This window comes from Colletotrichum siamense (assembly GCF_013390195.1).
Source record: "Colletotrichum siamense strain Cg363 chromosome Unknown KSG_Cg363_contig07, whole genome shotgun sequence".
Lineage (NCBI taxonomy): Eukaryota > Fungi > Ascomycota > Sordariomycetes > Glomerellales > Glomerellaceae > Colletotrichum > Colletotrichum siamense.
Genome location: NW_023501020.1, coordinates 935,796 through 963,068, shown reverse-complemented (window position 1 = coordinate 963,068; position 27,273 = coordinate 935,796). Strand labels below are relative to the sequence as shown.

Genomic DNA, 27,273 nt, shown 5'->3' with positions numbered 1-27,273 from the left:
GGCGTTCAGGAACATGCGGGATTGATGCCCGTCATTTAATAAAAATGAAAAATAAACCCGGGAAAAGAGCTTCTTGTTATATGCAAAGTGATGCGGTTGAAACTAATCCTGGAAAAAAGCCGAGCAAACGGCTGCCGTTACGGCACCGATGCTGAAATCCAAAACGCCTGGAAGTGAAAGACATGTACATTTGGTATCCTCGTAACATCTTTTGTTCAAAAACCACATTAAACATCAACGCCAGATCAGACAAGACAGCAAACTCATGTCAGCAGCACAGGGTGTCCCAGGACCTTGAAACACGCCGCCAGATCCCACGTCTCGTCGATGTTATCCCGCCCCGCCCACACGTTCTCCATCACCCCCAGCGCGGCGCGGATGCTCCCAAACACCTCCAGGGCGCCCATCTTGCCGACCATCTCGCGGAACATGTGCTCCTGCGCGGGCGTCGCGAGGCAGCCGATCACGCAAAAGGGCCAGACGACGGTGCGCAGACACACGGGGGAGTGCAGCGAGTCGAGCAGCTCGATGGTGGCGGTGACGCTGGTCGCGGTCTCGGGGCAGGAGGGCTGCCAGCCGGAGACGACGGTGGAGAGGTACGTCAGCGCGGCGTAGGCCCAGATCTTGGTGTGGATGAGCGCGGCGGAGCGGGTGTCGCGGACCTGCTCGCTCTGGTAGAGGGTCAGCGGGTCGGGCGGGAGGCGAGTGGTGTCGGCGTGGGTGGGGTGCGGCGGCGGGCGGTTGGCGTCGGTGAGGGCGCAGGAGCCGGTGGCGCAGGCGAGCTCGGAGGAGCCGAGGAGCTGCGGGCAGGCGTTGTCCATGCAGGCGATGCCTTCGCGGAGGGCGAGCTCGAGGCAGCCGGCGCGGGAGACGAGGTGGGTCATGGAGAGGGAGCCGGCGCGGCGGGTTTCCTTCTTCCAGGCGTCGAGGGCGGCGATCTCGCCGATGAGCTGGAGGACCCAGGACTGGCAGCCGAAGTACTCCTCGAGGCGCAGGCGGGGCTCCTGCTCGAGGCAGGTGGCGGACTCCTTGCGCGGGGAGAGGAGGTAGGCGTGATAGCCCTGGAGGCGGGGTGGGCGCTCGAGGGCGGTGGCGGAGATGATGTCGAAGTAGAGGAGGGAAGCCGTGAAGAAGCGGAGGGCGGCCTGGTCGGAGGACCAGGGCTTGTGGGATCCGGGGGGGAAGTTGACGCCCTGGAGGAGGGGGATGGCCATCTGCTGCATGGTGGCGTCCCAGGCGTCGGTGGTGGGGAGGATCTGGGTGAAGACGATGGTGGCGGCGTCGAGGTGCATCTGCCAGTGGTCGTTGGATGCGAGGGTGACGTCGAAGACGAGGAGCTGGACGATGGACTCGAGGACGCGGCAGGACTGCTGGAGCTGGGTGGAGGGGTCGCCGGCCTCGTTGATGAGGGCCATGTCGGCGCGGAGCTCCTTGAGGGCGAGGTCGAGCTGGTGCTGGAGGGAGGCGACAGAGCGGACGCGGCAGGGGGTGTGCTCGACCTGGGCGCCGTTGAGGACGACGCCGAAGAAGTGGGAGGAGAGGGAGAGGGCGGTGTGGTAGAGGGCCTTGTTGTGGTTGAGGACGTTGAGGAGCCAGCCGCGGCCGCCCTCGAGGAGGGCGGGCTTGTAGAAGGGGAAGAGGAAGGGGAAGACGTAGTCGAGGTAGATCATGATGAAGCCGAGGTTGGCGTCGTCGGGGAAGGGGGTTGTGGGGTTGAGGTCCGGGGCGAGGACCGGTGCCGGTGAGTGTGCCGGTTGTGAGTGTGGTGCGGCGGCGGCGGCGGGCGGGCTGGAGTGGGTGGATGCGTTCCAGTCCGGGGTGTGTTGCCGGGCGTGGTTCGGAGATGCGCCGGGAGCGATCTCGGAGATTGAGGATTTTACGGTTTCCATGTGATACGGGCTGGAGGCGTCGCCGGGGGTGTCGTGGACGGTCGACGGCGAGGTCGAGTTTGTCTCTTTTGATGAGCCCCCGTCGGCGCTGAGGGCCGGGACAGGGGGGATGAGGTCGGGGTCCGAGTCGTCATGACGGTGCTGGTGACCACCACCCCCCGCCGCGTCGACGTCGAGGGACTGGAGATACTTGCGCTCGCGGCGGTTGTTGGCCTGGACCTTGACCTGCTTCTTGAGGTGGTCGGCCATCTCCTTCTGGCGCTCGCCGCCGTCCATCCAGTCGGGCTTCGTCTCCGAGTAGTGGCAGGTGATTTCCAGCTGCGCGCAGCCCTCGCAGACGGGGCGGGCCTCGTCGCACTTCTTACGGCGCAGGCGGCATGTCCAGCAGCCCTCGGAGGAGCGGATCTTGGCGGAGGAGGACATGCTGTTCTTGAAGCGCGACCGGAGGCCGGTGAGCGACGACATGTGGGAGGGGTCCTTATTGCGGGAGAACATGACGGGCAGCGGTTCGTCGTCTTCGTCGTCGTCGTTCTGATGGTTAGATGAGGTGGTGGTGTGGATATGTCATCGATGAGAGACGAGAGTGAGTGAGACGAGGCGTCACTATGAGAACCAGCGTCTCTCCGGGCACTGCAAGCTCCTAATTCAGGTGCGTATGGTTGGTCAGGTCGTCGTCAACAACGTCTTCGGACCATGCGGCGGCGGTGGCGGCAGCGGAGGCGCGGCTTGACGGCTGGAAGGGGTTCAGGTCAGCAGCAACTCTGCGGTCCGCAGTTAGGTTCCGCGGCAGTGCAGTCGAGATTGAGCAGCAGAAGCAGCAGGGGCGCATCAAAAGTGCAAACCAACGTGCGGATTTGTAATCCACTTAAAAGCGGCGCCGGCATGTTCCATTCAGCCTTGGCGGGTGGTGGTGGGTGGTGGTGTCGCTGGTGTGTGGTTGAAAAATTTAAGGTGAAAGGACGGAGGGCGACCAGGGATGACATGAGATGATACGTACCCCACTTTCCTGCCGCGATCCTTTTGAGAAATTCAGCGACTCCTGCCCCCTTTTTTCTTGCTGCTTTACTGAGGTAATACTGGTAATACCGGCTGTGCCTCGATAAGCGACGCGGCAAATCGGCAGGTTTGAGTTTAACATTGATGATCGCCCGTTTCCCACACGTCGTTTGATCCTGAGATTCCTGAGAGGGATGCGCGGTGATCTAAATATGATTTTCAGTCCTTCATATTGAAACCGTGCTCATAGCATTTCTTAATGACCACGAGTGACAGCTTGTCAAACGGTTTCACACGAAGAGTTGTTTACATGAGATGAGAGTGAAGCTGTCAACACACATGAGCCTGCCCATGACTGAGAGCCCTCCCAGAGGACCCCCGCATCCCTGCCACGCTCATGAGACGCGACGCGTAGGCTCCCACTTCATTCATGCTCTGCAGCTGAATGGCGTGGCGTTTCATGAAGCTTTTTTCTCACTCTCTCATTCGGTGATCCCGACAGCCTTATCAGATCTGCTGCTCTTGGTACCTGACTTGACACCTTCTTTCAGCCCTGTTGCTGCAGGGGGCCCCCGACGGGAGCGGTGCTTAAACGAACCTATTTGAGAGATAGCATCAAGATGGGTGTTTCTTGCTCTAGGCGACGTCGCAGCTCACTTGAAGGCCTTATGTAGGTGCGTCGGGCTTGGAAGGCTTAATGCAGCAGCCGGTTGAAGATGTCCTGATAGTCAAGTAAACAGGATGAGCGCACGAAGCTGCCAATGCATTCCGTCGTAATGATCTAACATCTCTCTTTCGATGATCATTTGCTTCAATTAACGTCGCCATCATTTGATTCCGTACCCGCTTTGGCATCATGAAGTCTTGGGGTAAAGAAAAGGCCGATGGCCAATGAAGACTTTGATTTCAGTCGAAGCAGTCACTGCTTCCGGAGCAATTTACCCGCCGAAATAAGACAGGCCCATGAAACCCTTCCTATGAATGGCTTTTCTAATCGACGGCTATACCACCGTAACCACCCGAAGAATGAAACAATGATAGGAGCACATAATATCCACGTTTGACGTATGCTTTCTTGGTGAGATACTACTATCCAGACGTCCTCGCCTCAAGCTCAGCGTAGGATCATGTTTTGATGCGTACCCACTGAATCCAACAATCTCTTAGATACAGAAAAGCCCACTAACTGGAAGACGTTTGAGTGAACTTCTAGAGCTCTGACTACAAAAGGAGTCGTGGATCCCGCAATTCCAATCACTTGATCTCCGACTCGTGTGGACCCAGGTGCTAGCCCAATTAGTCCGTTGTCTGTGACGAAGAATCTTCGACCATGGCAAGTGTTGTGTATGGCCCTATGTACTTGCCCATCCGTTGGGGTAACCTCATGAAGAAGGTCTGTCAGATGCCTCTCTCTATACCCAAGTCGTTGCGTGCCCCATGGGATCGTGAGTCCGGCCGTTCCGTTGATTGTTGGACCATTGCCCTGTTGGTGATTCTCTATGAGTTCAATGTCCGCCAATGCGCTAATGATTTTCCATGTCCACTTGGCGTCCATATCCCCTTTCAAAATATCATTGAACGGTGACAAATTTCCGCAACGAGGATTGTCTTTCAAATGAGCTGGGTCGCAAAGACTTTTCCACTGCTTTAATGGGAAGATATTCTCAATGACGTCGCACAGGTCGCCAAGCTTGAATACGCTTCCAATCCACCCCCCGAAAATATGCAATGCAATACTTTCCCGCCCATCGGAGCAAACATAATTCGAGAAAAGCCAGTTTGACGGCGTTGCAGGGTTGCTGGACGTGTATATATCATCGCACCTCTCGGCTATCTTCCATCGTGGCTGAAGGTTTGTCTGCATATCCCGGGCGCTCCAGTCTGTGACCCAAGACGGCAAATGCGGGATTCTGGGAGGAGTGATGACAGTTTGGAGAACATCCAGGCCAACAGAGTCGATCAGTTTCCGAGAAAGCTGTGTAAAAACCTCAGCTGACGGATGGCTATAGTCAGCTGGACCAATGTTAAATGCAAGCTTATCTTGCTCAAAGCAGTAAATGTCTGGAATGAAAGGAGAGTCTCCCATTGGCTGCTTTATTTCCCAATCTAATAACGGTAAGATGGCGAACAGCTTGTCTCTGACGTCTGTGGCATCGAGTTCTCGAGTCCTTTCCAACTGTTGTAGAAGTTGCAAAGGAAATGACGGTAGACATGAACCCATGTAAAGACGATCATTTGTCATGAATCGAACAGTATAGGGCAACTGTACATGCCGTTTCATATCGCGGTCGTTGTTGTAAAGGTCCTTGAATTGCCGCATCGCTTCCCAGCTTATCTGCTTCGCCCCGCAAATGACGGTTGCCGCCCTCGCAAATAGAATCTCTTGCATAACCCACACACGAGTGAACCAACGGCGTCCGAAAAAGGATCTCAGTACTTCTTTGGATGGCATCTGTGGGCATTCCTCGGTCTTTTCTGGAGCATGCAAATCCTGTATCCAGTCCATAACGGTGTCACTATAGCTGTGATCGTCCGTTTCCCCAAGGTATATCACCACGCGCGAGGCGTTTTGGTAGATTCGGGTCATCAAAGTCAATTGATGATTCCGCTCCGAGATATTGGACTGATCAATGCAAACAGCGTCTATCCAGAGTGTCCGGCACACTTCAGGCAAGCGTAACCGCCGGAGAGCTGTGGCGCAGTTCCTTGTAACGTGAAAATGTGTACTCGGATTCCTCTCAATTGCTGGTGAATTGACTTGGATATCTTCAGTCTTGTTTGGGTCACCCCAAGCGTACGAGAGTGCCTCATATGGCGGAACGCTTCTCAGGTTGTAAACGAGAAGTCGGATTACGATAGGGCTGTCTCGCTGACCAGGCTGCAGTTCCAACAGCCGGACTGAGTCATCATCGTGTAGCTGCACGCCAGCAAAGGGAGAATCTAGCGGGAGGCTCATGTTCAAAGTGGCGTGACCCAGGAAGATAAAACGAGCATGTGAAGACCGCGAAGGAGCAATCTTAGGAAGGTAGCCCAAAACTAACGAACGGAAACCTCGTCGAATTAAGTAGGTCAAATATCCCAGGCAGCAGCATATATGATGGATGAACCCCGCCTTTTGATAGGTAGGTTCTGTATGATTGATCAGGGGTCGTTTGTTGGCCACAGATATGGAGGCTGGGCTTGATTGGCACTTGATATAACTTGCAGCTTGGCCATGCAAGTGGTCGGTTATCGGTGCTGATAGTGAATTTGAATTCTGACACAGCGGCATTATAGCTTTCGTGTTCGTTCGTTCTTGTTTATTGTCGCAGGTCTCCCAAACTGGGACTCAAAATGGTCGCATTCTTTTTGAATAGATATCTAGTATGATGTAGGAATGAGTACTCTCCGATCGAGAGTAGCCACGAAAGATAGATGTATAACGACGGCTGAGATGTTTGAGAAAATGAAAGTCAAGTGAGATATCGTGGCGGGTTTGTTGATCCTCACTGTGGTACCAAAAAACAGTGCGCTGGCAAGAAGTAGTGTCTTTGGCTAGGGAGAACTAGAATAGATCCCCGAAAACTCCTGGTGTTTTAATAACGACAGATCTATAAGAATATTCCAAAAATTGGGACTAGGAGACAGATTGCTAACAGTACTCAAGAAAACTCTCCAAACACCACAATCTTGACTGTTGAGTGCCTTATAATGCATTAAGGGGCTGCTTTTGCGTATCTGGTCATATACAGATTACAGAAGCTACCGAGGCATCAAAAGCCAGAGGGCCTGAATTATGACTACACAACGAGATGTTCGTACTCTTCGCTAATGTCTCAATCTATGGAAGAATCGACTTGTCTGGCGCCTACGTAATAGAGATCGGTGAACACTGGCAGCCATAACGGAAAAGTCGGCCCAACTTTGGTTCGTCAGTTTTACAAGGCCATCATTCGCCGAGTATGAGTTGTGAATGAATGCAAAGTCATGACAGATGGCAGAGCGACATTCTATGCTGATCAGGGTATAATAGTCAGTAACGGTCCCGTCGACAACTGGGTTAGTAGTGTCGAATGAAGTTCTCAGTTGAGGTCGTAACTTGTGTTATCTTACCCAATAGGGAACTAATTGTCCTGTCTCGAAACATGCCTATCCGCAGCCCCTTATTCAAGTTGTCATCGGGCTGGAAGAATTGGGTCGTCGATTGCTCGCCAGAATCACATCACTGGAGAGCTGTTGCGTTCAATGATTGTTGGTCTTTGGGAAGGGAAGAAAGAGGCGGAAACTTTTTGTGTTCTGCGCTTCCCAACAATCATACAATCCTACAAGCTGGGTATTAGAGGTGCATTTTCCATCTGAGTGAATGTAGAGTCGCGTGAGTCGCATGGTCAAGATGGCCACGAGATTTGCCACTGCAGTAAACGAACTCCGAAACAGAAACTGTCGTCCAAACCTATTGTCGTCGCTTGATTATTCTGTCTGCAAAACAAGCAAGAAAATCAGAGAGTGAAGAACGGCATGGTGAACGTGATCTTGCAGTTATCTCATGGAACCTTCTCGTACACTTTCCCAGTAAAAGCGTTCGAATCCCCTTTGACCGTTTTGAGCCACAATCTCCGTAAGTGCGTACTGCATTGGCATCAGAATTTATACCTTGTAGCCTATTGTCTAACTCATAAATGGCCCCAAGAGCACGATGCCGATCGTCAGTGGCATATAAAACATGGCATGCCTAAGTAGCTTTTGGACGGCCGTCTTAATGGGCAATGATGCTTCTTGATTGCGATTAGAATAGGCTCACTCCAGTTCTCCGCATAGATTAGAATGACTGCAGGGTAGTGTGTAAGTATCAAGGTTAGATATGAGGGGCATGCATATTACTCTGTCTTGGATTGTCTGAGGATACGTTTGAAGTAGGCAGGGAGACATGTTGACGGACGATGGCTGGTAATGAATTACGAGGTTTATCACACTTTTTCAAGGCAATACAGCTGTGTTCCCGAGTTCATGGCAGAGTCAACAGCAGAAAACAACGCGCTCAAGAAGTGATTAGGTGCTTGTCAGGCTTCCAATAAGTCAAAACGCATGTGCTATTTATTGTTTTCTGAAGATTGATGCCGAAACAGTGCTTGGCGAGAATTGCTTCAATCACTAAGACCCTTTGAAAGGATTCAAATCATTTTGAATGGTTTTGTGGAAGTTCTGCTTCCCCAATGTATTCAATTCAGCCTTTCTTTGCAGCAACGTGAAGGTGCCAATATGGCTCCCACAAGGTCCAGCGATTGCTCGGGCTTGCCTGCAAAGTCTTTGTAGACAGTTCTAGAGTGTATTGGATTTATCAAATAGACGAAAAGAACCGATACACTATAGAGATTTGTAATGGAAGGCTGATCCGGAGGGGAGTGTAGTGCAGTTAACAGTGAAAGCAGACTGCTAAAGCACCTTTAGACTTACCTGCCGAACGAAGCCGTAATGTGTGACGGACTAGACGACGAAACCCTCATCATCATCTACTTTTGTAAATCAAATGTCAAATCCGGTGTTCTGCTTTATAATGCGCACATCAGCTCGCGGTCGTGGTGCTTAGTGCTTCAGGGTCATCTGTACACACATAACTATACACACATAAGGCCTTCATTGAAGTAACAGATTACCAGGGACATCAATTTGGTGGGAAGGATGCGAGGGCTGGACCCAGCCTTTTCAGGTCTAACGTAGCTCAGGAGACGACTAACGCTTCACACAATATGGATCACCAGGAGCCGGCCTCTAATTGAATTCTTAGGTTGTCGGTTCACCGCTATATGTCATTGGCATCGGAGTATCATTCCCGTATAAGAGACTGCTACGCACTGCCATGGGACGCAAAGGGGTCAGCAGGGCTTGCGAGAGGAAATGGAATAATCTCTGCAGTCGATCGAAGGTCATCTTATGGTAGGCAAAAGGTTTGACACCAGGTAATGCAGTTCGTACAGATTGGTCCTCATGGAAACAAGATGATACGCCGTCGCCGTGCTCCTTTAATACTGTACACACCCGGCGCAGTGGATTATGTGGCGGAGGTGAAAGTCATGAACATCCATCCATGAGCAACCCGATGGCTGTAGATACCAATACAGGCCAAAGCAAGATTCCATACAACAAGCCAAATTCGACTCACACAAGGATTGAGTTCGAGACAGCTCCCTGCAAACCTGCTTCTCAGCAAGTCCGTATTCATATGAAGCCAGCACACGAATCACTCACAAACGAGTTGCAATGATGTCTGGCCATTTCTTAGATGGCTTGCTTATGTTCATTACGAATAAGACCAGACCGGTAGAGAGAGACAGCAGACAGACTAGTAAAACCAAGGAATTGAACGCCGCCCCCAGCACACATATTTCCATCACTTGACACTTGCATTTAGGAAATTTCAGCAAGCTGAACCTCGAGGAATGTAGGTCCGCCAAATCCATTTGCGTATGAGAGCTGAAAGGAGGAGAATAGAAAGGCCTTTTATATATGCATTGATGGTCGCACCTCATCACTGTCACAACTGAAACTTGATCACAGACTACTCCGATGATAGCTTCGTCGGGTCTCGCCAGATAAGGTCATGACAGGAAAAGAGCACAGCCGGGGATGTAAACTCAATCATGCAAATCGATGGCAAAGTTCATCGGAACGGTTCACAAGGCTAGACTAGCCCAAAAACGCAATCGAAGCAACGCTTTGATTAAACTGTATAGTCTACCTATCTGTCTTCTCTCGGTATAGACGCATTATGCAAAAGCGCCCACGATAGCCATGAGCGAAGCACCGCCGATGACGGCCAAGTACGCATTCAGCCTCTTCCTGCCATGGAGTATCTTGTAACTCTTTTCTGAAAGAAAGTCCTCTGCCAAGAGCTGCACTAGCCCGGCGAATAAAAGCAAACCGGCCGAGATGGCATTCATGAAGCCCACCATGAGCAAGCCCGTCTGGCTCATTGGGTCGTACAAGTTATGAACAATCAATCCAATGAGTTGTCCAAGCGGGGTTGTGCCTCCAAAGGCAAGAACCATGAGCCAGGGTCGCATTGAGGACCGAGGGAGCTGGATCGCGGCGATACGGCTACCGAGGGCAAGACCCTCGAATGTCTGGTGGAAGCTGATTGCGATGAGGAAAACGATGAACGTTGGGCCTGTAGCGACGGAGATGGCCATGCCAATGAAGACACTGTGGAAGAGAATGCCGCCTTCGAGGAGCAGACATTGTCGGAGCAGCCGGCTTTGCTCCTCTTCGGTGACGACTTGTGGTGCGCCTGGGGTGACCGTGATCTTGGGACGGTCGTCCGAGCTTCTACGCCTGGGCCCCTCGGCAGTCGCGGGATCGAGTTCGTCGATGTCGAGGTCGATGTCGGATGCGTCGTCGTCGAAGCTGTCGCGTTCGTTTGCGAGCCGGGAATTCGCTTTTGCCTTTGTCGGCGTGGAGCTCGGGAGAGGCGAGGCGCCGGCCATCAGCCCCTGTGTCGACTCCATATTATCGAGATTGATGTCAGACGGACGATGCGAGCCGCCTCTACGTGTGGCTAAACTGCTAGCCGCGGGCCTACCTCCACCCGATGCGCCTTCGTTGTCCTCCTCGTCCCAGTACTCGTACTCGTGCGAATGTGAATGGGAATGGCCAGCTCCACGGGTGGCCAAGTACGACTCGAGGGCCACGACAGACAAGGCGGCAATCATGGCTACCAGACCGGCCGTCTGCGGGTAGCCTTTGTTGAAGATGTCGGGAAGGCATGGGTCGGTCAGGGAGGTGAATGCTGTTGGAAGAAGATGTACGAAGGATGTCGCGAGCAGGACGCCGGTTCCGAAGTGCTGGCAGTAGAAGATGATTCTGCTCTGAGGTCGGCCTTTCGATGTTCGCCGGGGGAGGAGAGGAATGCCGCATGCTGGTGCAACGAGGTCAGCTGGTGCTCCCTAGATCTTGGCAACCTTGAGGGCCACGTTGATCGAGAATCCCAAGACACGAGCCCTCGTTTGTAGGCCCCCAAAGTCGCAATTCATGACTGCCACTGGCAAGAGCTACTCACATATGGTGCTCAATGCCAGGATCAATATCAGGGCACCGATATGTAGCGGCGTATCGTAGGACTCCTTCTTGGAAGAGCCGCATTGCGGCTTCGTCGCATTGGCGCCGGCAACGACTTCGGCACTCGTCATCGCACCGCCATGCCGTTTCGAAAGCTCCGCGAGCAAGAATTCGGTCGGTATTGAGGCCCACGAGGCGGCGTCTGTCAATCGGGAAAAAGCAAGTTAGCACGACGCGGGTGTCCCGGAGCTCGAGTTCAACACGTGGAAGCAGTCCAGCTGTCCGACGGCCACGAGCAAAAAAACGCACCTCTCGCCCAAGCTCCGGTAGCTCCTGTATCACCCATTCTGGACGGTCGTCGATGGTGATGTCCAGCTCAATCTCATGGCTAACTCTGCACGACGGGGATGCAGACGGTAGGAGGGCGGGTACTCCAAATGAACAGAGTACAAACAAAAAAGGGAGACGGAAGACGGATCGTGCCTCGTCTTCGTCCCAAGTCCAAGGTGTCCCGCCGGGTTTGGTGCTGGTTCAGGATGTGGATGCGGCCCCCAAAAAGGTGGTGGACGAGGGATGCGGGACCCGAGGGGAACGGCAGCAGCGGCCAGCAGTTCCATTGTCAGCAGCCTCCGGTCCACTGTGTCCTGATTCCCCCTATGAAAACCTGCGCATTTTAGAATTCGGGGGCGGCTTGGCCCCTGGAAATTGGGAACGACCGGGGAGCACAGGGGCAGCCGCAATCTGCACTTGGAGCGCCTTCCCTGCGCCAGCGACGCAACCCGTACGTAATCGCGTCGGGAAGCGAGGGGACCATGTCTTATCAGGAGGAAACCTTATGTCAGCAACCAGCAGGCGAGCTGCGATAAGATAAGAGCTGTCCGATGATGAAACACGCAGGGACCAGCCGCTGCGCCTCGGCTGGATGACTAATCGATATCGATATCGCGATATCGGTCGTCTATCGCAACAGCTCCAGCCCAGCTCGCCCCAGCTCCGGGATGGTGTCCGTGTGACCACCTGCCTGTCTCTGACCCGTCTCTCTCGCTTCTGTGTTGACGTCTGTGACACATCCCTCCGTCACAGCTCCCAATCTCGTCTCAACATCATCTCTGCATCTCAAGGTTTTGTCCGTGAACAGAGTGCTACACAATGGCGGGCGCACGACGACTTCAATTGGCCGGTTTGGCCCTGCTTGGTGGCGCTGCCGCCCTGCATATGCAGGACCAACAGGTACTTGCCCAGCAAGCGCCGCTGATTGCCGACGACACGCCTGTTGCTTCGACATCGCCGTCGACATCTTCATCCAAGAGACCTTTGGTCGAGACCGAGGCTCTGCAGGACACCATCTCCTCCGATAACCTCCTCGCGCGCGCAAAGGAGCTGTACGAAATCGCAAAGCTGGGAGAGGAGGAGTACAACCACCCCACGCGCGTCATTGGCAGCGATGGTACGCCATGCCCCCGCCGTCCCACGTTCCACTCTTCTCTTGCTCACGATACACAGGTCACCTCGGAACGTTGGACTACATCAACTTCAACCTCCAGAAGCTAGGCGACTACTACAAGGTCTGGAACCAGACCTTCCCCGCCGTCTCGGGCAATGTCTTCGAGTCCCGTCTTGTCATCGGTGACACGACCCCCAAGTCCGCGTCGCCCATGGCCCTGACGCCGCCGACCAAGAACAAGGAACCTGTCCACGGCGACCTGGTTCTCGTCAAGAACGAAGGCTGCGATGAGTCCGACTACCCTGCTGAGGTCGACGGCAACATTGCCTTCGTTCTCCGTGGCACGTGCCCCTTTGGCACCAAGAGCGAGAACGCCGGCAAGGCTGGTGCGGTTGCTGCCATCGTCTACAACTATGAGAGCGAGACCGTCCACGGAACGCTTGGTACTCCTTCCCCCAACCACGTCGCCACCTTCGGCTTGGGTCTTGATGATGCGCAGCCCATCATCGACAAGCTCAAGAAGGGCGACAAGGTTGACGCCATCGCCTACATTGACGCTGTCGTCAACACCATTCAGACCACCAACATCCTGGCCCAGACCACTGAGGGCGACCCTGACAACTGCGTCATGCTCGGCGGCCACAGCGACAGTGTTACCGAGGGCCCCGGCATCAACGACGACGGCTCTGGCAGTCTGACTCTGCTGGAGATTGCCACTCAACTCACAAAGTTCAGCGTCAACAACTGCGTTCGCTTTGCCTGGTGGGCCGCTGAGGAGGAGGGCCTTCTCGGCTCCGACTACTACGTCTCTGTCCTCAGCCCCGAGGAGAACCAGAAGATTCGCCTCTTCATGGACTACGACATGCTCGCCAGCCCCAACTACGCCTACCAGGTCTACAACGCCACCAACGCCGTCAACCCCACCGGCTCCGAGGAGCTCCGCGACTTGTACGTTGACTGGTACAAGGCACACAACCTTCCCTACACCTTCATTCCTTTTGATGGCCGAAGCGACTACGATGCGTTTATTCGCAATGGCATTCCCGGTGGAGGTATTGCAACAGGGGCCGAAGGCATCAAGACGAAGGAGGAGGCCAAGCAATTCGGCGGCAAGGCTGGCGACTGGTACGATCCTTGCTACCACCAGCTTTGCGATGATGTCGGCAACGTGAACTTGACTGCTTGGGAAATCAACACCAAGGTAAGATGCCCCTGACTGGTAATGGCTTTGTTCTGAGACTAACTTCTCATCAGCTGGTTGCGCACTCTGTCGCCTCGTACGCCGTTTCGTTCAAGGGCTTTCCCGAGCGTACGGATGCCGTCGTCGCCTCCGCCTATCCTAAGGAAGTCAAGTACCACGGCAGCAAGCTCTTCCAGTAGTCACTGGATAGCCCGTTCTGGTACATCACCATGCGCATCCCAATGCTCATTTGGCATGGACCTCTCGAGTTTGGATGGAAGGATTTCATCGTGGCATTTGCGTATGTTTCGTACCTCGGGCTGCGCGGTTGGTCTCAGGCTGGCCCATCGAACGTCCACGGACGTCCAATTTGGGCATGCTTTGGCGAGGATGATTTCATCGGAGGGACGGATGCCAAACACGGACTCATTGGATTATTACGATAGCCTCTGCAACATGATAGGAACCTCTCCAAGTTCATGTGGAGTCTCTTGACCGAGATAGCGATGTTTATGTACCATAGAGCAAAGCGTAATTAACTGCATTTCATGAAAGACATTGACTTGATGTCGTGTTCAGTAGCCACTTTCAACACCAAATGAATCTGCGTCAAACCGAAAAGCTTTCACCTGATTATTGCAGTAGTGATCATCACCACTCCACTCAACCAGCAGAATGAAGCCATTCATGTAAGAATCATGTTCAACCGTTACTCCAATTCAATACCAAACAAACGCCCCATAACCCATTTTTCTTTTCCAACCTTGCGAAACCTTTTCACGACGACTGATCTTGACAACTCGTGTTTCAAGAGATCCACAGCCTCCTTAACACCAACTCCAACGTCGCGTTCTTCGCCCCAAAGTCGCCCTCCAACCTCCTCAGCTCCGCAATCAAGTCCTCCTGCATCCCCTGCAACAACTCCCTTGTGGACTCGAGCGCGCCGCACTTCTCCATCTCCCTCACGATGTACTGCTTCATCTCCATCGCCATCGGGCCGGGCTGCTTGTGCTTGAGCACGCCCATGATCTCGGGGCGCGTGCGCGCGCGCTGCAGGGTGAGGATGATGGGCAGCGAGATCTTGCCCTCGTCGAGGTCCTCGGCGAAGCCCTTCTGCTTGGCGTAGGCGTCGGAGACGAGGTTCTGGTAGTCGTCGCGGATTTGGAAGAAGAGGCTTAGTTGCCGGACGAAGGGGCGTGGGTCGAGGTCGAGGACGCTGGTTTGGAACGGGTTGGTTAGCGCGTGTTGAGGGAGGGTATGGGGCTAACTGAGTGGTGCTGGGGCTTACTCGGTTCTTGTTGATTCTGCTTGGAGGAGTCTGACGCAGAGACGGAAGAGGCCGCCGGTTTCTGGGGTGTTTGGTTAGGATACCTGGGTGTGTTTTGTGGTGGCGGAGGGCGACTTACTATTGTCGATCATCTCCATGTAGTCCTCCGTCGAGGGGCAGTCGACGTGGTATTTCCAGTGCAGGTCATCTGCCTGTCCGACGAAAAGACTTTCCAACTCCTCTATTGCTTCATATTAGTTGTTGATGCTTTACAACACTCCGACGGGGCTGGACGTACCGATGAGGATAGCCGTCTTCAATGGGCTGCGCAGCTTCTGCAGCTCGGCGAGCACCATGACGAAGATGTGGTTCGCCGCGTTGATGCACTGCGCTGTTCCGAAGATCATGTGCGCCGCGGGGCTGCCTCTCCTCAGCGTAGAGTCGTCCTCGATGTCGTCCAAACTGGACGATTACAATGTCAGCGTTTTTCTGTTTTTGAATGGGAGGGTTTGTTTCCATACATTAGAGATGAGTCGTGGAGCATGCTGATGATGGTCTTGATGGTGCGCAGCGAGTCTTCGGGCACCTCGAGCCACCAGTTGAGCGCGTCGATGAAGGTGTCGCGGACGCCTTTGGAGGGGAGTGTGGCGAGGTACTTGATTGGGGCGATGACGGCCTGTTTGGTGAAAGATGAGTTAGCTAGTTGGTCTTCCGCTTTTCAGATGGATCAACTTACGTGGTCGGGAGCAGCCTCAAGTCGGGACGCGTAGGTGGTGAGTCCAGGTCCTTCCGGAAGCAGGGTGTCGATCTTCTTCTTGGACTTCTGGGAGATATCCGACATGTCCCGGACACCGTCTGCCTCGTCTTCGCATACTTCCTTCACATTGGTAATATGCTCCTCCTCATCTTCACAGCTGCAGAACGTCGTCGACGGCGGGGTCGAAATAGCCTGGTCAACCGAGCCGGGAGACGCATCCGACGAGGAGAACTCGTCCTCGACCTCAGTAGTCGGCAACGACTCCACACTCTCAGACACAACCTTCTCCTCACCGGCGCCCTCGCCGTCAGCCACATACCTGAACGCCCCGTCCACAAACTCAACCTCCGGCTGCCGCAGGTCCGCCTTGGACGGGTACCGCCTGGTATACACGCTCCACAGCTCCGAGCCGCAGACCGCGCGCTGCGCGTTCTCGACGTAGAGCTCCTGGTTCTCGGGTAGTCGGCCGCCCTCCTGCGCGCGCAGCGCGTCGAGCTGGCGGAGGTGCTCGGCCTCCAGCTCGGCCTGCTTGGCGTACAGGATGCGGAAGGCCTCGGGCTCGGAGTAGCCGCCGTGGCGCATGAGGACGGCCACGGCGTTGAAGGGGAGTTCGGAGCCTGGGGTCTCGAGGTGGCATTTGATTTCTTTGGGCCAGCTGTAGAGGTCGTTGACGACGGTGATGGCGAAGTTGGCGAGGTCGACTACCGGGCGGAGCTTGGCTTTGTCGGAGGGGGAGATACGGAGGCCCATGCCGAAGCAGACCATTTCAGCGGTGACGCTGAAAGATGTAAGTCAGTTAAATTTTCCCAATGACAGTGCCGGTGGAGGCAGAATTGCTTACTCAAGACCTGAGTTGACCTTCCGCACGGGCAAGTACTCGTCCAAAGTTCTGAGGTTGTCCGGAGCAAAGGTGGCGACATCAAGGCCCTGGCTGTAGGACGACATGATGTCCATAGCAAGTTGCTGATCCAGCATGATGAGCTCAAGTACAAGAGCAGCCTGCATCTGTTTTGGCTTGAAGTCTTTATCAGAGCCGGCCGAGCTCTGGGTCTTGCTGCCAGGTGCTGAGGCGTCTTGCAGCGCATTTTGGATATCACTGTTGACTTTCTCAATCTGTTAATAAACCCCGCGTTAGTCCACAGTATCCAAGACAACTCCTGCTCTGGGCTCAGTGTATATCTCACCTCGTCTCTCTTTGCAATGTCATAATAATCATCATTCAGAATAGTGAAATCCGCAAATCGTGTGATGGCCGGCAACCGCTCCGGAAGACAGTTCGCCATGGCCAGCGCCATTGGGTGGACCAGCCCGAGCCCTGGGATATCTGCCAGAGTCTTGGACTCGAGCTGCGTTGACATGGCGTCGTTGTAGAAAGTCTCCATCCCCTTTGACGGCTCTACGCAGATCTGGTAGTTGCCGTGCACATGAGGCCGGAATTTTGACCGCAGCCCCGACGAGGCGACGATGTCGTCGGGAACTGGTTGTGCGAAGGTAGGCATAGTGTGTTTGTGGGTGTGCGTTGAGCGCAAGACGGCGATGTGCGGCGGTTTGTGGAATATCCAAATGTAGGTCAAATCGCCGTGTAAGTCAAACAAAGTCCGATGTTGAAAAGTCCAGGTAAGGTTAATTGCCGTGTAAGTGTGGTACGATGACGCGCGCCGCTAATGCTGGGGAGGACTGGTGCTCGCGTCTTTGTGGTGTGTTTTTCTATACGTATAAGAGTTACCACCACTGGAGACGGCATGAGCTTCACGGCGATGAATGCCATTTCTTGCTATCTGAGGGTATTCTAGGTGACGATCAGATAGAAACCCTTTCGAGTCAGCATCCCCGGACCATGGCGGGGTCACGTAAGTCGCATCCCAAGGGTGTGCATCACAACGGCCTGGGTTCTTGCGGGCGCGCCCACGATTATCAAAGGCCTCACCGGATTGGACCTGAGATGTATATTAAACCAAGCAAGGGTGTTGCCTCGCGAGTCGGAGTCGCAATCCGAGGGGTACGGCTTCCCCCACTCCCCTTCGGACGTTGCGAAAACAACATACCAGACAACCCCGGCACGTAACACGCACACTGTCACGAACTGTCTAGCCCTAGCAAACGCCGCCCCGCGCCGTGTCCGCACCGTGCCCGTGCCGAGCCCGCGCCCAGGCCGAGAGGATTTTGCTCTCGATAGCGACGGCGGACATGACTCGGCGTGTAAACAACGACTCTTGCGATGCCCACTTCACTCTGCCGCGCGCGCTCGGGATGGCTGCCGCGATGCTAGCACCGTTCAAACGCCAATATGTCTCGTTATGGGGAAAATGCCGGAGTGCGCGAGGCTGCATCTCTGAATGGAAACAGGGGCACGGGAATCCTTTCCTCTTTGCCTTTTAAAGTTTGTGATCGAAAAAAGAACGGCTTCGAGATGTCAAAGCTGTGAGAGAGCCCCCTGCTGGTGGTTGATTCTCTCAAGGGTGTATGACTAGCGCGGAGATCAGCTTTTCTCCCGTCTTTCTCTGCTCTTGGCAAACAGATGCAGTTGTCGTGTTTCGTAGGATATCCGCCAACATCCCCATCCCCGGCTGCCGTCGCCAGAGGTCGTTTCCAACCGCAACACTCACTCTTCTTGTCAGTTCCTCCGAAAGTCCAACTCAATGTCGATCCTCAAGCGGCTGTATGTCGCGGGCTTCGACGCCGAAGCACTCCGCAATGACGGCTTATTGCCGTACTTGGTTGCTGCCTCTCTGATGCTCATCGCTTACATGGCGATGGGAGAGAAGGCGGCCGGCAAGGGTGGTTTCCCTATCGCGAATCCCATACGACCTTTCGAGTTCGTCACTTTGTTTCGACTCGCCGCCTTCATCAAGGCGCCCAGAAAGCACTTTGCCTCGTATGCGGAGAAGTACCATGACACGCCGTACTGGCTGAACATGGAGTTGGGGAAGGCGTTGATTGTGCCGTCTTCAATGATTAGCGAGATCCGCGTCAACCCTGTGATGAGTAGTCTTAAGGCCATCCAAGAGGTATGTTGTCAGCCTGGAAAGTCTGAACTCATATTAACTTGCATCAAGGTCCAAAATGGCTCTTTGAAGGGGTTTGAGCCGATCGGTGATGTTCTTGACCAAGACATGTTAAAGTTGGTCAAGGACCATTTGACGACCAAGAATCTGGGTATGTGAAGCATTTGACTTCGAGAAGAGAATGAATTCTTTTGAGCTTTGTCGGCTTATAGTTGAAATTCAGGTAAAATGATCCCAGCCATCTCGGAAGAAGTCTCAGACTCCCTTTCGGAGGTGTATTCAGACAGCTATGGTGAGTTTCAAACTTGTTCCGTTGGCCCAAAGTGCATTGTTGAAACTAACGTCAGCAGAATGGAAGGACTTCAAGCTTGGCGCACCCATCGTCAGCCTCGTAGCTAAAACATCTTCAAGAGTCTTTGGAGGCAAGACCTTTTGCCGCAGCGAAGAGTGGCTCGGGGCCATGGCCAAGTACACAAAGCACTTCCTCATCGCTAGTATCACGTTGCGCTTCTTCCCCACGTGGAGCAAACGCTTCGTGCAGTGGATTCTCCCCCCTTGCTGGCTGTTGAGATATGATCTTGTCCGATGCCGCCGCGTCCTCAAGCCCATCATGGATCAGCGCGCGCGCGAGGTTGAGCGGGCAAAAGAGAGCGGCCTCGAGCCGGAGTATGCTTTCGATCAGGCATTGGCTACGCTCAGCAGGAAGATTGACATGGCGACAGCCCAGATCAGTCTGGCGATGGTAGCTATACATACTACGGCGGATCTGCTTGAGAAGACACTGCTTGCTCTGTCGGAACACGAAGAGCTTATTGACCTGCTCCGTCAGGAGATTGTCTCTGTATTGAGTGTTCATGGTCTTAGCAATGCCGGACTGGCCCAGCTGGATTTGATGGACAGTGTTCTGAAGGAAGTGCAGCGGATCAATCCAGTTGCCAACTGTCTGTACTTGTCCCCTATTTCTTGAATGAGAAAACTAACATTTGTTTCAGGCTTCCTCAATCGTATTGCTGTGGAAGATTTCCGCCTCGCCAACGGGATGCTCATTCCTCAAGGCACGCTTCTTGGAGTGGGTCCTACTCACATGTGGGACAACTCCTTCTACGAGGACGGTGAGAAGTTTGACGGTCTCCGATTTCACCGCATGCGGCAAAACCCGGAGCTGAAGCAGCAATCATACTTGGTTTCCACCAGCCCCAACCAGCTCGGCTTTGGTCACGGCTCTCATGCCTGCCCTGGAAGGTTCTTCGCCGCGAATGAGGTCAAGATTATCCTGTGCCACTTCCTTCTGAAGTACGAGTGGAGGTTCCCCGTTGAAGGTCCGCATGTAGTTAATCTTGGAGTGCTGAATGCAGCAAGTCCGTGGACAAAGATTCAGATCCGCAGGAGGAAGGAGGAGATGGACATTGGGGAACTCATTGTACCTTATTAGTTAGGTATTATCTACGCTCAATAATTATGGACTTGACCTATCTCATACATACAACAAATTCGCTATTAATCGTGCATGGGCAGCCAATGAGGGCAAAAGTCTAAGAATATCAAGTCACAAAAAAATGGGAATATACTCAACAGCTTGTATTTCATATTTGCTCAATCCCGAACTGAAAACCCATTGGAGAAAAGATCATGAACTCGTCTGAGCAGCTTCAAATCTGAATCACAGCAAATCACTTTCGAAGATCTATGAGCATGTATTGAAGACTATACACTGGGGCAATGCAGCGAATAAGATAATCCATGAGTTGCTCAATGTATTGAGCTTACAGTATTCTATGCTCTTTGTTTGAGTCGAATGTTGAGTGGACCTCGATCCCACAGGAGAAAATTCTTCTGCCTGCTAAGCCAATTTTGGCCAGGCACGTCAACAAGTTCCAGATCAAACCTCCAAACCAATCTAGCAATGATAGTGCAAACTTCTGCATACGCGAGACTTTGCGCAATCTTGGTCAGTATGGTCTATCAAGACATGTATGGTACGAGGATTCAAAGGGGTAAAACATACTGTCTCCCGATACAGTCACGAGGCCCGAATGAGAAGGGCTGAAACGCTTCCCTTTTGTCGCTGAGATCGATCCTGTCATTTGACCATCGCTCAGGGATGAAAGCCTCGGGCTCAGAGAAATTCTTCGCGTTGTGGTACATGGCGTACTGCCATATCGACACAATAGTCTTTAAGAGGTTCGTGTCAGTTAACGCGAAAAGGTACTTTTTGAGTCAAGAACAGGAAAACAAAGACGTGGTGACTTACTTCTGCGGGAATGTGGTGACCCAAAATGACATCTCCCTCCTCGCCTATGCGACGCGGCATCCCTGAGGCACCTGGCGGATACAGTCTCAGGGACTCATCAACAACAGCTCGGAGATACTCAAGGCTTTTGCTGCTTGAGATAGTAATCTCTTTTTCTTCTTTGAAGGAACCACGTACTTCTTCACTCAGTCTCGCCATGACATCGACATTTGCTGCCAGAAGGTACGTGGTGCCTGCTAGAGCCGTGGCAGTCGTGTCATAACCCGCCATTGTCAAGATCTGGGCGTTTGCTTGGATATCCTGCAAACTCAAAGGTTGCTGGTAACAGCTTTGGTTAGCTTCCAGTTCAAACCTATTGGAATGAGCAGAGTACTTACTTTAGTTCCAACCCCAGACGTAGGCTCCTTCATGGCTTGAATAAGATCAGGTCGATCAGCCTCATCGAGCCGCCTTTTAACAATGTCGTTTGTGAGCCGCACCATGTTCTCATGTTTTTGAAGAACAGACTTGGGGGCCATTGCCATGAGAACGCTGAAGACGAGTTGAAACTGCTTCAAAGCGGTAGCAAGAGCAATCGCTGGCAGTGCGTCCAAGAAGAATTGAGCCCAAGGGTGGTATCTTCGTGTATGAAGACAATGAAAAGAATCGCCAAAGCCCAAATCCGTGATGATATCCAAAGCCACGAAGTCGAACAACTTGTTCATGTCGATTGGCGTTGGGGGCCCTTGTGATTGTTCATGCTCAGCCAGAATGTTGAACCTGCAACAGGGCATCGTCCGTCAGCAACTTGAGCCTCGATGTACCACTCTCAGATTACCTCTGAGGCAGAAAAGGATAAAACTCACAACTGATCGACATGAGACTTGATCAGACCTTCTTGGTCGAGCACCGCTGAGTTAGTGAAGCCGCGGCTCAGGATGCGCCGTAACTGGGTATGTCTATCCTTTGGTGCGCCGAGGATGCTGTCCTTGGCCTCGGCATAATGCACGTAATCTTTGCTGATTTCGCCTCTTGCGGTTTTCCGGCGCCCATAAATCTCTTTCCAAGCGTCTGGTGAGCAGAAGACCAGCTCGTCCGGAGCCACTCGTACAATATCGCCGTACTTTTCGTGCAGTTGCAAGATCTTCCGGTGCCCCTGACCTGTGGCACAACTAACCGCAAAGGGTATGCGCGATGCCGCCCAAAGTCTCGGCCCAGGAAACTTGCGCAGAGGATGGAGGAGCACGTTATACGAAATCCTCCACAGCGTGTACAGGACACTCTGCAGCATGTCAGATCAACCATTACTGTGCGTTTACGGGAATTTCTTCTTCACTTACAACACAAAATAGCAGCGTGAACATATCCCTTACACTATCAGACTCTAGTCCATTGGGGAGCCTAGACAAGCTCCAAAGTAGCGACGAGGCCATTTTTGGCGATAGCTTGGAGAACCACTGAGAGGAACGCACGTGGGGGATCCGACAAACACGCCAGCAAACATTCGAGGATATGAGCTTGAAGCGGGCCTTCGTTGCAGCCGATAAGAGGTTGCGGGAACATGTTCCCAAACAGTACAGCAACGAAGCTCCTCAAAATGATACCCTGCAGGCAGGGGTCTCACTGGAACTCGCGCCAGGGTTGTGTCCAGGGTACACTCCGTTGCGTTGACAGCGTCCGCCCCCCCTTTTTGCCGAAATTACGCACGCATAATCCCTGTATATACATGAAAATTTGCCCAACGCCACGTAGATATTCGTAGTACGGCAATTGACCTATTCTGATGGCTTCAATTGATCTATTTCTATTGAATCTCATTATCTGAGGGCATCGTGATGCCTCCTAAACGCCGCCGCGCGGCTCGGCAGGCGGATGATGACCCTTCTGGGCATCGTCCGTCACCCATCGCCAACGGTACGCGGAAACAACGACGTATACAACAACTGGCACAGGACGCCGCCAGAGATCCTCCTCAACGCTCTGCCTCGCCGTCGATCAGGATCGTTACGCCCGCCGAGAGGGCTCGCCGGGCTGCCGCCGCCGAAGAGGCCGCCGAGGAGGCCGCCGAGGAGGTTATCGTCGCCGAGGCTGGACCCGAGACTAATGATTTGGTGGCGGCTGAGTCTACATCGCGAAGAAAGCGTGTACTTATAGCCCCTCCGTCATCACGAAGAGCTCCAAAAGCGTCCTCTCGCCAAAAAGCAACGACAACGCAGAGGAAGCGAAAGAAGGATCCGCCGCATACGATCCGGCTCCGAAGTACTCTGCCTTCGTCGATGCCACCGTTTCGACCAGACTCGACCCCAGTTAACCCAACCCCTCGTCAAACCACTCGATTTGCGGACGATACGCCTACGGCCCCTCGCCATAGCGCTGATGATACGTTTATGTCGTTCCACGATGTATTTGAAGAGGAGGACGATATGGGTAACGAGGAACCAACTCTGCTACAAATCCAGGTTACCCGTGGCCCAGCGCTCAAGGGTAACGGTTTACCTGTTCTCGATCTAACCATCGAGAGCATCGCGTATAACAGATTCAGTATTGCTCCTGTATTAGATGCGAATAGTAGAGACTGGGAGGCAGACAGCGGCGCCCAACTTGAGGCAGAAGTGGCTCACTCGTATATTGTGAAGAAGGCCAATATCGCTGTTGTCGTTGCTTGGAGGAAGCCCACCAACGCATCTAAACCAACACCAATCTTCACTCGGGTCTATCCGTCTACTGGAGGGGTCACTTGGCCAAGTATTCCATGGGTTGATATTGTCCCCTCTCTTGAACAAGCTGAAGAGAGGGGTGAAGTCCACCTCACCGTCAAGTGGCAATACAGCGCCGTACCAATCTCTGGTGGTATAGTGACTGGCGTACGAACGCCTCGAAAAGGTGGCCGAGCAGGCGTTTCAGCCGGCATGCAAGAGGCGATCGATCGTGAGGCTAACGATCCTGCAAACGTCGAGCGTCGGAAGGAGGGTATGCACAGACAACTTCTCCGTACGCACATCTGCCCAGAGTACCAGAGATGTAAGAATAGTTCGGGCGACGAGAAGTTCAACTGGTGCTATATACTAGGCCAGAAGCACTACAAGATCAAATCTCACCATATAGAGAAGTGGGCGAAGGCTATTATGACTGGACAGGCTGGCGTTGACAATATGGAACCACCTAAAGAACTGCTTGGTGAGATTCTTCACGACCAGTTTATAGAGGATCAGAAACGCCAGGGCAAGAGAAGTAAGAATATCGTGGAGGTTGATGATAACCAGGAGACGACAGTGATGACGGAAGAGAAGGCTGAAAATGCCGCACTTCCATCATCAGGGTCAAGATCTGGCCTAACCAACGCCAACAGCAACGCCATCGTCAATATATACGGCAACGCGGGGGCGCCAGATCGTCATCTTCAATATCCTAACCCATACGTACAGCTGCCGCCGCCGGCGCCGCCGCCGCCGGCATATTGGCCATATGCGAACATCTCACAGTATTCGTTGCCAACTCTTCCGCCATTGAACCTTCCAAGCACTCGTCAACCAAGTATCGCACTCCCGATTCGTTCGTCCTCGCCAGTGGTACCGGATTCGCCTCGAAAAGCTCTAGATCAAGTGGCCAGCTTCATCAAGTGGTTTATATCCGTCCGCGGCAAGCGATATAACGTCGACGAAGGGTTCAGAAAGAAGCTACAGAAACTGCGATCAGTAGACAGTAGCTTGCGGGCAATTCGCAAGTTACCAGATATTTGGTTTACTGAACAGGGTTTTACTCAAGATCTTACCGAAGATGTCAGGAACTCGATCAAATCCTTCATAGACAACAGCGCCTACTACGGAGGGCAGTCTGACGCCCTCTCCGACGTGGTATCTCACTCTGAACTTCATTCAAACCATCGAGAGTCAGAAGGAGATGTTTATACAAGAATATACGCTGGATTGCCAGGAGGGACGGCGGCGGCGCCAGTTGAAAACTCTGCGGCGCTAGTTTCAGGCGAGTTGGGGTCATCCCGACATATCGACGCCCTAGTGCCACGTCAATCCATCGAGCAAGAGATCCGTGGTACGCCAGTTGAAGTTGGTCGACGTGGTGAGTGTATATAGAGCTGTTTACTGTCGAATATGGCTAACTTTGTAGGCGTTTCGGAACTCTTTGGTTTCGTTTCGTCACCACTGCTGTCAGCGTCGCAGATGCTGCCCACGCAGTTACAGATCGAACAAGACGAAATCGAGCAAGGCGATGAGGACAATCAGATTGAAATCTCGAGTGATACGTCGTCAACAGAGACGTATTACTCGGAGGAGGATAACGAAGAAGAGTGATACAGCAAGAGTGGTGTGAAGTTTGACTGTATGCGCGATTTTTTTGCATGACGTGTTCAACCACGGAAAAGTCTACCCATAGCCGTAGATTCAACACTGCCGCTCTATACGTATAAAAGCAATAGAATTACTGTTATTTTGGATCTGCAAACAATACACTTCGGTCCATCCCGATACTGGTTAGGGGCAGTTGAAGTCTCTGACTATGGTTGAAGTCTCTGATCGTGATGACGTGTCATCATCACAAATCATCGTCACAAGCATCAACAACGCGTTTCAGCCGTTATACAGGCAAAATTGATATGTATACGTAGCTACCGACGAAAACAATGGACGACGGTATATTTTTTGTGTTCTGGTGCGCTTGTGGCTAACCTTTTGGCAATCTTGTTGGCTACAATCATGGATTTGATGATTGACCATCATATGACGACACGATTAAGATCTATTGCGCGCGAACGCACGATGAAAATTTGGATTGCTTGCTGATGTTCAATATTGGCAGCAAATCCTCCCTTTTATAGTTCGATATCGTCAAATATATGCTCTGTCCCATCAAAGTTGACGAACGAATGGCGGAAATGGCCCTCGATCTGGGGTAGACGATACCCAATCTCCATAGCGCAGTCACGTAGATATTCCATGAAATCCCGAGTGTCATTCTCATCGTTGTTCCACTTCGAATACGTCTTCCTGATGTATCGCTTTAGATCGCCGAAGTACTCTTCGATGGGGTTGAAGTCTGGTGAATACGGAGGCAGAAACTCGAGATGGACACCTGATACCCGGCATAAACCCTCGATTTCAGGTATACGATGGCAGGAGAGGTTATCCATAACGATGACAGAGTTTGGCTCTGGAAAACGCCCACATTTCGGGATAAGGCACTCCTGTAGCCAACGAAAGAACCCATCGCCGTCAGTCGTACCATAATACGTAGTCAAGTGTAGGATACCGCTCAACGTGAGGGCTGGCAGGATCTGTACGCGAGAGTTCTGAAACCGATCAATCTCTGCAGTTCGAAACGCAGCAAGCCCTTTCGGCGCCCATCCAGTCCTCCGTATCCCAGTATCCTTATTGACGCCGGATTCGTCGACGAATACCAGCTGGTCGGGGCGATATCGTCGTATACGGTACAAGTACTCGTATCGTAGTTCGTCACTTCGCTGAGCAGCAATAATCTTGGACTTCTTGTTCGTCCAGCCAGCTGAGTTTAACTGTCGACTGATTGCAGAACGACTGATCTGGATCTCGAAGGCTTCAAATAGGAAATCTTGCATCTCTTCAAGAGATAGATCGCTGCGGTACTGCAGTAGTTCAAGAAGCTCTGTACGATGCCATATTTCCATCTTTTGTCGACTCTGGCGGCACCTCTTATATCTCTGCACTTCGCCAGTGATATTACGTCGTGATCTATGTCGTCGAATCGTTCGTTCGGTACAGCCAACGATACTTGCCAGCTCGTGGGTCTTTTGGTCTTCGAATGGCAGTATCATCGCGATCGTCGATAGCTGTAGATTCGATATTCTGGGCGCCATTGTATCGTCGTCGTCGCCCGGCGTCTTTCTCGATGTATCTGATATAATAAACCACGGACATGTACTGACCAGCGGCAAACTGTAAGTAACAGGGCACAATCTATACAGCAGTAGACTCTTGCTCAATATCGTGAACAAGCTGAGCTATCAGGAGAGTCATTAATCCTGTTGACTGCCAAAGCATTTGCTCTGAAGAACCGTATCAAGCCCCTTGGTATGCTTATATATTACTCAGAGCCATACAAACCGTATGCTGAGTAGATATATAAAGTCATACAGCAGGTCTCTTCTTCTGTTCCTCAGCAAATGTCATCTTGATCTCTCATGACGAAAATAGACCTTTTGTTGGTCGAATGGTATGGGGATGAGGTGACTAGCTGGGTTGGCAATGCCTCGATGGGTAGATTGACTGCTACGGAAGCATGAAATACACACCTTATGTCTCTATCGTGTAGTTATACGTTTGAATACTACTGGGACTATAGTGATTGACGGCAATTGAGGTGTTGGTGATGACTTTGACGCGTTTTGCGTGCGATGCAGAGAAATGCGCGTCACAGCGTAAAATTGGCTTTTTTTCATGTTTTTGCATAAGCGGGGAAAAAAAAGGGGGGCGGACGCTGTCA

The 27,273-nt window shown here is 52.7% G+C and overlaps 7 protein-coding genes across 7 annotated transcripts; 2 read left to right on the top strand and 5 right to left on the bottom strand.

Annotated features, from left to right (window-relative positions):
- Positions 1 to 263: 263 nt before the first annotated feature.
- Positions 264 to 2,384, bottom strand: ptaR3-0 (Pestheic acid cluster transcriptional regulator 3; the record flags this gene model as incomplete). Its single annotated transcript, XM_036642435.1, has 1 exon — positions 264 to 2,384. One exon carries the CDS (start codon positions 2,382 to 2,384, stop codon positions 264 to 266), a length of 2,121 nt encoding a protein of 706 aa, XP_036491350.1.
- A 7,244-nt stretch (positions 2,385 to 9,628) lies between these two features.
- On the bottom strand, positions 9,629 to 11,262 carry ZRT2-0 (Zinc-regulated transporter 2; the record flags this gene model as incomplete). Its single annotated transcript, XM_036642434.1, has 3 exons — positions 9,629 to 10,776; positions 10,918 to 11,118; positions 11,226 to 11,262. The coding sequence occupies 3 exons, from the start codon at positions 11,260 to 11,262 to the stop codon at positions 9,629 to 9,631; spliced, it is 1,386 nt and encodes a 461-aa protein (XP_036491353.1).
- An 803-nt stretch (positions 11,263 to 12,065) lies between these two features.
- On the top strand, positions 12,066 to 13,740 carry APE3-0 (Aminopeptidase Y; the record flags this gene model as incomplete). Its single annotated transcript, XM_036642433.1, has 3 exons — positions 12,066 to 12,363; positions 12,420 to 13,561; positions 13,615 to 13,740. 3 exons carry the CDS (start codon positions 12,066 to 12,068, stop codon positions 13,738 to 13,740), a joined length of 1,566 nt encoding a protein of 521 aa, XP_036491352.1.
- A 607-nt stretch (positions 13,741 to 14,347) lies between these two features.
- Positions 14,348 to 17,063, bottom strand: CGCS363_v010583 (Ophiobolin F synthase; the record flags this gene model as incomplete). Its single annotated transcript, XM_036642432.1, has 8 exons — positions 14,348 to 14,756; positions 14,829 to 14,889; positions 14,947 to 15,048; positions 15,106 to 15,269; positions 15,329 to 15,483; positions 15,544 to 16,342; positions 16,406 to 16,677; positions 16,749 to 17,063. The coding sequence occupies 8 exons, from the start codon at positions 17,061 to 17,063 to the stop codon at positions 14,348 to 14,350; spliced, it is 2,277 nt and encodes a 758-aa protein (XP_036491347.1).
- Positions 17,064 to 18,203: 1,140 nt separating this feature from the next.
- eqxH-0 (Cytochrome P450 monooxygenase eqxH) lies at positions 18,204 to 19,904 on the top strand (the record flags this gene model as incomplete). Its single annotated transcript, XM_036642431.1, has 6 exons — positions 18,204 to 18,572; positions 18,621 to 18,720; positions 18,793 to 18,861; positions 18,920 to 19,510; positions 19,562 to 19,862; positions 19,901 to 19,904. 6 exons carry the CDS (start codon positions 18,204 to 18,206, stop codon positions 19,902 to 19,904), a joined length of 1,434 nt encoding a protein of 477 aa, XP_036491491.1.
- Positions 19,905 to 20,342: 438 nt separating this feature from the next.
- On the bottom strand, positions 20,343 to 22,232 carry CGCS363_v010581 (Trichothecene C-15 hydroxylase; the record flags this gene model as incomplete). Its single annotated transcript, XM_036642430.1, has 6 exons — positions 20,343 to 20,502; positions 20,575 to 20,741; positions 20,821 to 21,138; positions 21,198 to 21,579; positions 21,666 to 22,081; positions 22,140 to 22,232. 6 exons carry the CDS (start codon positions 22,230 to 22,232, stop codon positions 20,343 to 20,345), a joined length of 1,536 nt encoding a protein of 511 aa, XP_036491349.1.
- A 3,395-nt stretch (positions 22,233 to 25,627) lies between these two features.
- CGCS363_v010580 (uncharacterized protein) lies at positions 25,628 to 26,458 on the bottom strand (the record flags this gene model as incomplete). The annotated part of the gene is made up of 1 exon (XM_036642429.1): positions 25,628 to 26,458. The coding sequence occupies one exon, from the start codon at positions 26,456 to 26,458 to the stop codon at positions 25,628 to 25,630; it is 831 nt and encodes a 276-aa protein (XP_036491348.1).
- Between the last annotated feature and the right edge of the window lie 815 nt (positions 26,459 to 27,273).